The sequence below is a fragment of the Larus michahellis genome, chromosome 14 (genome assembly GCF_964199755.1).
Source record: "Larus michahellis chromosome 14, bLarMic1.1, whole genome shotgun sequence".
NCBI lineage: Eukaryota > Metazoa > Chordata > Aves > Charadriiformes > Laridae > Larus > Larus michahellis.
Genome location: NC_133909.1, coordinates 2335988 through 2345852, shown reverse-complemented (window position 1 = coordinate 2345852; position 9865 = coordinate 2335988). Strand labels below are relative to the sequence as shown.

General features: G+C 55.4%; 1 protein-coding gene across 1 annotated transcript; it reads left to right on the top strand.

The window, feature by feature from the left end:
- Window positions 1-857: 857 nt before the first annotated feature.
- LOC141751218 (tektin-3-like) lies at window positions 858-7421 on the top strand. The gene is made up of 7 exons (XM_074607617.1): window positions 858-1436; window positions 1943-2026; window positions 2679-2749; window positions 3031-3174; window positions 4031-4253; window positions 5467-5621; window positions 7205-7421. The coding sequence occupies exons 1-7, from the start codon at window positions 858-860 to the stop codon at window positions 7419-7421; spliced, it is 1473 nt and encodes a 490-aa protein (XP_074463718.1).
- Window positions 7422-9865: the final 2444 nt, after the last annotated feature.

Genomic DNA, 9865 nt, shown 5'->3' with positions numbered 1-9865 from the left:
GATTGACAGCCTCAAGCTGGAGAGGACAATATGCAATTCTTGGTAGCAAAATCTTCATGTGTGGCCATTCCTCCTAGGGCTACTGCAAGGCTGGTGTTTCCCAAGCGCTCTGAAAAGACTGTGGGCCATCTCCTTCCCACGCACACTGATCTTACACCAGGTGAGCCATCGACACCTTTCCTCCTTTGCAAGGCAAGAGGCGGCCCCTCTTTTGAGGCTGAAATAGGGGTGTGGGGGGGTCAAATTTGGATATAGTCCTGCAAAGCTCAGCTCACCTGCAGGCTCCTCACTCCAGCATTTAAGGCAAGGGAAGATAGAGGGGGTGAGGATGGAGTCCCTCACCCACCCACAAATGGCGCTGGGCCGGTAGCAGATGTGTGTCCAAAAGGGACGCAGCCCTCGGGGCTGGGAATGGAACTTTTACAGAGAAAATGACCTCTGGAGTATCAGAAGATCAGCAGATACGCCAGCCAAAAGAAACAAAGGAACAGCAGAGAAGGAGCAACTCCAGTTTGACTGGATTGACAGATTTAAGGAAAAGGAAGGCACGGTATCTGTCATTCTCCTTACGGCCGTGATTTGTTTTTCTCCGCCTTCCAAGACCTGATGCTAGATACTAACAACCAAGTCAAACGCTTTTATATCCAAATGTTTGGGATGCTGTCAGGAGGGATTTGTTTTCAAGGGGTTTAGGCCTGTTCAGGCGCTGTGAGGGCGCTCTGTGCGTCGCTGTTTGTGTTTGCAGTTGCGGGTGTTGCTGTAAGAAGTAAGGCAAGTGCAGGAGGTTGCTGAGGTTGTCCTCTCTCTCCTCCTCTGTGCAGGACACGGACGGGACACACGAATAGCAGCGGTCGAGCATGGAGTCTGTCGGCTCTCCCTTACCAGCAAAGTTCGCCCATCCCAGAGCCATACCCACCAGGTTTCTCCCTGCCATCCACACCATGGCGTCAAGCTATAAGAACCGATTTCCTTACCGCCCCTTGCCTCAGAGCTACAGCCTCCCCTGGATGCCCAGCACCTACTACAAAACGGCTGCCAGCAAACCAACTTTGGCTGCCTTTTCCAAGAGTTCCCAGGGGATAACCGCCGGCGAGAAGCTTCCATCTGTTTCCACCAGAACCACCGTCTTCACCCGCTACACCCCTGAAGACTGGTACAAGTCCAACGTGACCAATTACAGGGAGTCGGAGACCTCCCAGAAGAACGCGGAGCGCCTGAGAGCCGATACCTCCCGCATCATTGACCACAAATACCAGCAGACCAAGAAAACGCAAGCAGAAAGCACCAAAAACCTGGGAGTGCGCGCCAATGACATCGCGTTTTGGAAATCGGAGCTCTGCCACGAGCTAGATGAGGTGATCGGGGAGACCAACGCGCTCACAGAGGTGAAGACCAGGCTGGAGAGAGCCTTGGCCGAGGTGGAGGCCCCTCTCCGGGTAAGCACCCGTCCCGGCGCGCTGCAAGCTGTAGCCTACTGCTGAAACATCTGCAGCCCTTCAAACGTCTCATTAAGTTTCACTGCAGCTCCGGAACGCCTAGAAATTTGTTATTAAGAGGCCATTAGTTAAGTTAGTAGTAACCAAACCCCCCTTGCCATCTGCTGGATCCCCTATCAGCACAGGCTGAGCACGTCAGAGCAGCATTTGCTTAACTCAATATTTTTAGACGCGGTACATCCAGAGTCCTGATTTGGGAGACAAAAGCCCGTGTCTTAACACGAGGCTCTGGCGAGGTGGGCGTCAAGGCTGACACAGGTCCCCCGTTTCAGCTGTGGCTGCACCAGGGACACATCTGCTAAACCAGCTGCCCCGGGCCACTTTTTTCCCTCTCTTGTCATCTCCGTGCCCACCTAGAATTTCTTTTCTCACATTACTGGAGATGGGGACAGTCCCCATAGAGAGCCCTGCCCCTGCAGCCAGCGGTGATGGCGTGTCCCCAACAGGTCGCTCAGGAGTGCTTACTTCACCGGGAGAAGAGGATGGGCATCGACCTGGTCCACGACAACGTGGAGGAACAGCTCTTAACAGTAAGTTGGGCAACTCAGATCATGCGTTGAAGCTATTTTTACCGGATTTCAAAGTTATGGGATTTGGAGCACTGATCACCTGCCTCCAGCAGCCGGAGCTTCACAAAGGCAATGGGTTTGTGCTGAAGTCAAGTGAGCTGAGAGCAACACACTTCCTCCGGTGGAGCTGAATGTGTCTCAGAAATTCAGCCTGGGCATTTACACCGAAGTCAAGTCCATCTCCTCTTGTCCCGTACGGATGGGATTCCTCCTGGGGAGGAAAACATTTTGGGAGCAAAAAGGGCAGGTGCTGATCTGGGGATGGAGGTGTGTAGTGGTCCAGGGAATCGCTCTGCCTGTCCACACCAGGATGTGTCCCTGTCCGTGTAGTGGGACTAACCACCGCTTGACACTGAGGTCAAGGTGAAAAAATCCTTATTGACCCACCCTGAAAGGGAACGCAAAGGCCGTGGCTGCAGCCACAGCACCCTTCTGTCCGCTCCAGGGCGCTGGGCGCAGGCTCAGCTGCGAGTTTTCCTGCCTGTTTGCTTTGGGCAGGAAGACAAGCAGGCAAGTTCTTGCTGTGTGCAGGGTTGGACAGGTCCAAGTGGAGGAGTGTGACCAGGACGAGTGAGTATGGACACTGATGGGGTCCTCTTTTGCCTTTGCCCAGGAAGTCGATGTCATCAGGTCGTGCCAGGAGAAGATGCAGCAGGTCCTGGACAAGGCCAAAGCCCAGATCACGTAAGGAGGAGCTCCTTCTCTCATGTCGTAGGGCTGATGTGCATTTGTGGTCACAGCAGAAGCCCAGCAGAACCCCAGCAGATGTGAACCCCCAGAAGAACCCCGTCTCTCCCCACACCCCACAGGCGTAAAGCCCATGGAGGCTCCATGGCATGCGGGCGGTGATGCTCGTGGGAGGACAGAGCTGCGTGGCAGGGCGGGAGCTGCTGTGGGGAGTGGAACAGGGAGGAAGCCATTCCACCCGTACATCCCCACCGATGGCTGCTGTTTGCATGTTGAAGGTCCAACCGGGCGGCCCAGCAGAATCTGGAGAAGGATCTGGCCAACAAGCAGGTGGCCCACCGGATCGACGACAGGTGCCACCACCTGATGAACACCTCCCAGGGCATCAGTTACTACCGAGGGGTGGAGCAGGTCGATGCCACGTGAGTGCACGCTGTCGGTCCCCAGCAGCAAGCTGTCCCCGGGATACGCGGTGCCTCTCCCTGGCAGGGAGCTGCTTGTCCCCAACCCAGATCCATCCCGCCTGGAGACACCTCCCTCAGAGCGGTCATTTCTCTCCGCTCCCCGGAAAGGGAGCACAACCCTCTGCTGACAGTTGGATGCCAAACATCCAGAGGGTGAAAGCCAGTCCCACCTCATTAAACATTCTACCAGGGGTTGAGAGATCAGCCTGCCAATTAATTCAGGGGAGCACCTCTGCTGAAACAGCTCACTAAGTTTATGCGTATTTTCAAAGATGTGTCTTAGTTGTTGCTAGGCGATGTTTATACTTTTCAAGGACTCTTTTCGGCTTCCCATAGAAGTGAGGAGGAGCATAGGCAGAACAAGGGAACGGCCAACGGAATATTCCGTACCATAGATGCCATGCTCAGGATATAAATGGGGGTTGGTGCGGGGTGGGAATATGCGGTCAGGGCTTGGGAAGGTGCCAGTTCACTGGGTGGTGAGAGTGACTTCTCTCATTATTATTATTATTATTATTATTATTATTATTATTATTGTTCGTTTCTGTTATTGTTCTATTAAACTGTCCTTATCTCCACCCACGAGTTTTTCCCTTTCCCTTTCCCCTCCTTTTCTCCCTCTTCTCCCTTCTGGGGGGAAGGGGGAGAACTGCACCAGCGCACGCGTGGTCCTGGCTGCTGGCTGGGGTTAAACTATGACATACAGTCCAATTAAAAGTGTAGATTTAAGCTATAGTGAATCCACGCTGCTCCCTGGCAGGGTCCATGCCTGCCCACATCCAGCTTACCGGGGGCCTCTCCTTTTCCCCGCCAGGATCTCAGTGCCGCAGTCCTGGGCCAAGTTCACCAACGACAACATCCTCCGCTCCCAGAGCGAGCGGGCGGCCTCCGCCAAGCTGCGGGACGACATCGAGAACCTGCTGGCGGTGACGGACAGCCAGATGTGGCGGCAGTTCAACGCCGTGAACGGCGCCTTCACCAACCGCATCGCCGAGACGGCCGATGCCAAGAGAAAGATTCAGACCCACCTGGCCAAGGTAGCCTGAACCCCTCCCTTTTGGTGTGACACTGTCACTTCCCGGTGACACCTCCAAAGCGCGACCCTCCACGCAGACCTGGCCCCAGCAGAGGAACGGTCACCACAAGAACCTGGTTATAGCATCATTTAGAATCATGGAGTCATAGGATGTGTTGGGTGTGAAGGGACCTCTCAAGGCCACCTAGTCCAACCCCCTGCAGTCAGCAGGGACATCTTCAACTGGATCAGGTTGCTCAGAGCCTCATCCAGCCTGGCCTTGAATGTCTCCAGGGATGGGGCCTCCCCCACCTCTCTGGGCAACCTGGGCCAGTGTCTCACCACCCTCAGTGCAAAGAACTTCTGCCTAATGTCTCATCTAAACCTGCCCTGCTCTAGTTTAGACCATTGCCCCTCGTCCTCTCGCTACATGCCCTTGCAAACAGCCCCTGCCCAGCTTTCTTGGGGACTTTCTTCTTGGAGCAGGATGAGTTGGCAGTGTAATTTCATCCCAAGGGATACTGCCCGTTGCTCATCCCAGCTGACAGCCTGCTAGCACAGGGATTTCCAGCAGAAAATGCCAGCGCTACTTGCATCAGCGCTAGTTACTTCAGAGGCGCTGGCTGCCCTGCAGAAGGTCTTTACTGGGACTCTGCTGGGGTGTCTGCTGTGGGGTTTGCAGCTTTGCTGCTCCTCCAAGGACGTGTTTTCGGTCTCAGCACTCTGTGGTTGCTGCACAGGTATCGGTGTGTTTGCTCCGCCAAGCAGATGAAGTGGAGATCAGCGATGGGCAGCAGGCTCGCACCACTGGCTCTCATGGAAAGCTGCCTGAAAAGTGCTCGGCACAGATTAACCGAGCAGAAACTGGGCTTGCAGCATCGCGGGCTGGTGCCACATCCTTCAGCGAGCATCCACCAAAAACCTGCCCTCTGTTAGTTGCTAGTGATGATCAGTTCCTGCAAGCAGTAATTTTGGGGAGCGGGTAATTCAGTAGATCCATCACTGCTCCAAAACCTCCTCTGATGTGACAGCAAGAGCAAAGAGAGGCTTTTCCCCACAGAGAAATGGCTGCTGGATCTGTGCCTCCATCTATGGCAGAGTGAGAGCAGTCTGAGCCCGGGGTCTGCTAATTGAACTTGGTTTTTTTCTGCAGATGGATGGCAGAAAAGGGAAATCCCGTTGCCGCTGGAGAATACATTTTTTAAATTTATGCATGTGTTTCTTTCTTACGCCAGACACTGCAGGAAATATTCCAGACCGAGAGGAATATAGAAGCCATCCAAAAGGCCATTAGGGACCAGGGGCCTCCATTAAAGGTGGCTCAGACCCGGCTGGACGAGCGCACTCGGAGGCCAAACATGGAGCTGTGCCGGGACACTGCCCAGCTGCGGTAAGGCAGGAGCGCGGGGCCGGCGGGGACCTCGAGGGCTCACGGGTGGTAGCACTCGGGAGCATCGCTGGATGACAAAATTAATCATGGGGGGTTGCTTTTTTTTCCTAAAGAGTCCTTCCAGAAGTGCACCGACATAATCAAAAGCAATGAGCGGGTATCCCAGCCTTTGGGTGCTGGGAGAGCTCTGCGCCCACAACGGAGGCTGTACCCCATGGCCGGGGGCGGCCTGATGCCACCCCATGAGGGGCCGGATTTTTCCTACTTGCGTCAACCCCGTCTTCTCTCCTGCCTGCTTCCCGGCGGCTGGATGGGCTCAGGTTTGAAGGACAAGCCCTTTACTCTGCAACAGGCTCACGCTGAGAGCTCTTAGGTCCTTCCTTTTGGGTAACCGCAAGGGTGCAGCTGCTGTGCAAGGTGCTGTGTCCAGTGCTGGGCTCCCCGGTTCCAGAAGGACAGGGAACTGCTGGAGAGGGGACACCAAATGGCTACCAAGAGGATGAGGGGACTGGAACACCTCTCTTGTGAAGAAAGGCTGAGGGATTTGGGTCTCTTCAGGCTGGAAGAAAGACGCCTGAGGGGGCACCTTATCAACGCTTATCAATACTGAAAGGGGGGGTGTCAGGAGGATGGGGCCAGGCTCTTTTCAGTGGTGCCCGGGGACAGGACAAGGGGTAACGGGCACAAACTTGACCATAGGGAGTTCCACCTAAACACGAGGAGGAACTTCTTTGCTGTGAGGGTGGCAGAGCCCTGGCACAGGCTGCCCCGAGAGGAGGGGGAGTCTCCAACTTTCCAAACCCGCCTGGAGGCGTTCCTGTGCCACCTGCTGTGGGTGACCCTGCTCTGGCAGGGGGTTGGACTGGGTGATCTCCAGAGGTCCCTGCCAACCCCCGCCAGCCTGGGATTCTGTGCACCACACGGAGAAGCAGTGAGGGCTGTGCTCACCTCCCCTGGGGACACTGGAAATCCTGTCAAGGACAGAGGGAGCTCTTTGGCATTGCACCCCGAGGGGCTGGGGAGGATCAGGCACCCTGAACTTCACACCTCCTCCTGGGAGCCCGCTGGGGGAGGCTCCCTGGGAAGCCTTTTCAAAGCAATTTAAACCCAGCCCCAGAGCCTGTTTAGCATCTCTCACGCCATCCTTTGTTCCATCCTCCACTTGTTTCACCTTCGCTTTTAGCCTCTCCCAGCTGTCCTCTTTCGCTGCGTGTGCACCCGTGGGTGTGGGGAGGACCCTTGCCCGGGGAAATCCAGGAGGGGGAGCCAAGAAACCCACAAAACCGAACAGGAACGGGAAACCACAGCTGCTCGTCCCTCTGCTTGGTGGCACCACCTGCTCTGGCAGACGCGGCTGCGCGTTGCCGAAGCCTTCGAGCAGACGTTCACTGTGCCTCCCCGCCGAGACCCCCAGGAGCTCTGCCCTCAGCTTCCCCATGGATCTGACACAAACAGGGGGGGTCCGAGCGAGTCTGAGCACGCTGAAGGGGGAAAACCCATGCCCCAGGGGCCCATCAGCAGCGCCATGCTAGAAACCACCCACGTGATGGGACTTCTAATGAGGGCTCCTTGCTGTTTTCCAGCCTTGTCAACGAGGTCCGTGACATCCATGAGACGGTGCAGACTCTTCAGCAGCAGCTGAGAGACAGCCAGGACACCTTGCAAATGCTGGTTCGCACCAAAGCCATCCTGCAGCACGACCTGGCCGTCAAAGCCAACTCCCTGTTCATCGACCAGGAGAAGTGCATGGCGATGCGCAAGACCTTTCCCAGCACCGCGTGGCTGCTGGGTCCCATCTAGGCTGGGCTCAGCCCACCGAACGGCATCCGTAGCCAGAGTTATCAGTTTTCTCTATATGTTATAAATAGTACATGATTAACCTTCTACTTCCTGATGGAAGCCTGGCTACAAATTAAATTATCGCTTTGCATGTCACATGGTCTACCTGGAGTATTTTTTTTTTCCCTTTGGTTTTTCTCTTTCCACTGCTCTTTCACGGCGTGCCAGAAAGTAACTGGAAATATCCTGGATGCAACTAAGAGTAAATCCACCCACGGGGATTCATTCCTACCCATTCGGTCTGTGATTTTAGGAGAAAAAGTGTTGTGTCCTCCTCCTTTGGAGTCTGATGTGGAAAAAGAACAGGGTGAAGCCATGTCTCAAATCACCTCCTTGTCCTCCATGGGCCTTAGCGTGGCTTTTAGGAGGATCTGCCCCATGACCTTCCCAGCCACAGAGGTGACGCTGACAGGTCCGTACCCTCCTTTCCACCCTTTTTACAAATGGGTGCAATGTTTCCCTTTTTCCAGTGCCCGGGGACTTCACCTGATGCCATGACTTTTCAAATACCACCTTCTTCCAGGAACACCCCTTGTTTCCTTTGGGGTATTGCACTGGTGTTTCCCTCCTGGCTCCTGTGACCTCAGGAGCCCCCGGCTCATCTCTCCAAGACTTCAAGTGTGAGGCAGCGTCACCAGCACGTCTCAGAGCAACAGGCCCTCGCTGGCACCCCGTCCCTCCAACCTTGGCATCGCATCCCACAGGGACAGCCCGATATTGTCCCCCTCTCCCTTCAAGCCTTGTTTAAAGCTCTGTCAATGAGCCCCGCTACCTCCTGAGCAAAGACCCTCTTCCCCCTTGGAGGTGGGTGGGGAGACACTGGTCCAGGTTGCCCAGAGAGGTGGGGGAGGTCCCATCCCTGGAGACATTCAAGGCCAGGCTGGATGAGGCTCTGAGCAACCTGATCCAGTTGAAGATGTCCCTGCTGACTGCAGGGGGTTTGGACTAGATGGCCTTGAGAGGTCCCTTCCTACCCAACACATTCTGTAATTCTGTGTACTTTCTAACCACTTTTTTGGGGAAAATATGTCAAGGGTTCTCAAAAGAGGCAGTTAAAGCACTTTAGTTTCTGCAGAGCCCGTTTTGATGTTGGAAATAACAATGCCAATGATGTAAATTAGCTAGCAGGAATTTGGAGTGAGGGTCCCTGGGTGTGATGGTGCTGTTACCTGAAATAAAAGCTCTCGAAATCAAAAGTAGTTTAGAGAGGAAATACTGCTTTATTTGCCACCAGCCTGAACAGATCCTCCACAGGGAGGTCCTGCAGGCCCAGGTGCCAGAGCATGGCCAGCAGCAGTCTGCGGAGGGCCACAAAGGCGATGGCCCTGACCTTGGTCGTCCCAATGGTGACATCCAGCAGCTGGGCCAGGCTGAGCTGGGCCATGGCTGCTGCCGTGCCTGAAACGACAGAGGGACCTGAGCGGGACCTGAGCTCCTGGGGGAGTGGGAGAAAGAGCTGCCCAGGGGGCCCTTTCTGCCTGGGGGAGACTGGGATGGGTGGGAGGGATGGACAGTCAAAGGCTTCCTCCTCCTCCCCTCGTCCTCGTCCTCCTCCCTGTCAGCGTCCTCCTTGTCCTCGTGCTTCTCCTCCTCCTCCTCCTCCTCTGTTGCCTCCTAGCAGCAGAGTGGTCACAGCGGCGGTGGGACAGGTGACAAGGGACAATGCAGCGTCCCCCGTTGCTGGGCGATGCCCCCACTCCCGGCTGGTCCTTGGGATGGGGTTATCCACAGGCATGGGAGAGGCCGAGGGTCCCGGCTGCCTTTTCCACCTCCATCCCTGAGGCGCAGCTGGCGCAGGCTGATCTGTGGCCGCAGCCAGCGCAGCCCGAGCCCGGGCAGAGGCAGCTCCCTCGCAGGGCTGTCCCGGTCACTCAGCCCGCTCCGGTGACACGTCCCGCAGGAGACCAGGCCCCGCTGGGAACCACCACGAATATTTTTTTTTTGAGGAATCGAAGTGCAAGACAGATTTTACCTTCTCCCTTAGACACCAAAGACTGCTGGTGACAGCACCAACTCCCTTTGATTTCTAGCATCTTGCTCCAAAGCAAAGAGCCACAGAAGCAGGGAAAAAGAAACAAAAATAAACATGAGCTGCCAGACAAGCCTAGGAAGGATTCAAACACTGGGAAAATCTCTGAATCCGAGTGATCTGTCAGACAAGTACGTAGGAAAAGAATCAGCAAGAACTTCTTTTCCCTTACAGCCCTCCAAGCCCGACCATTCCACAGTGGGGGCACTGCCATCTCCCTCCTTCGGTGAGGCACTCCAAGAGAGTTCCCAGGAAAGGAGGCGGGTGGGGAAGCAGGAAAGGGAGCAGAGAGTTGCTCTTCTAAAAGATACGAGAGATCCGTTTTCAGGCACTGGAGCAACAGCCACAGCTGGGCTCCGAGCATCCAGTGGGGCCA

What these genes read in the sequence shown, in the direction of transcription:
- LOC141751218 (XM_074607617.1), top strand. Translation starts at nt 858, where the DNA reads ATGGAGTCTGTCGGCTCTCCCTTACCAGCAAAGTTCGCCCATCCCAGA. An exon ending in TGGAGGAACAGCTCTTAACA is followed by an intron (nt 2,027 to 2,678) that starts GTAAGTTGGGCA and finishes GCCTTTGCCCAG; the next exon opens with GAAGTCGATGTCATCAGGTC. An exon ending in CGGGACACTGCCCAGCTGCG is followed by an intron (nt 5,622 to 7,204) that starts GTAAGGCAGGAG and finishes GCTGTTTTCCAG; the next exon opens with CCTTGTCAACGAGGTCCGTG.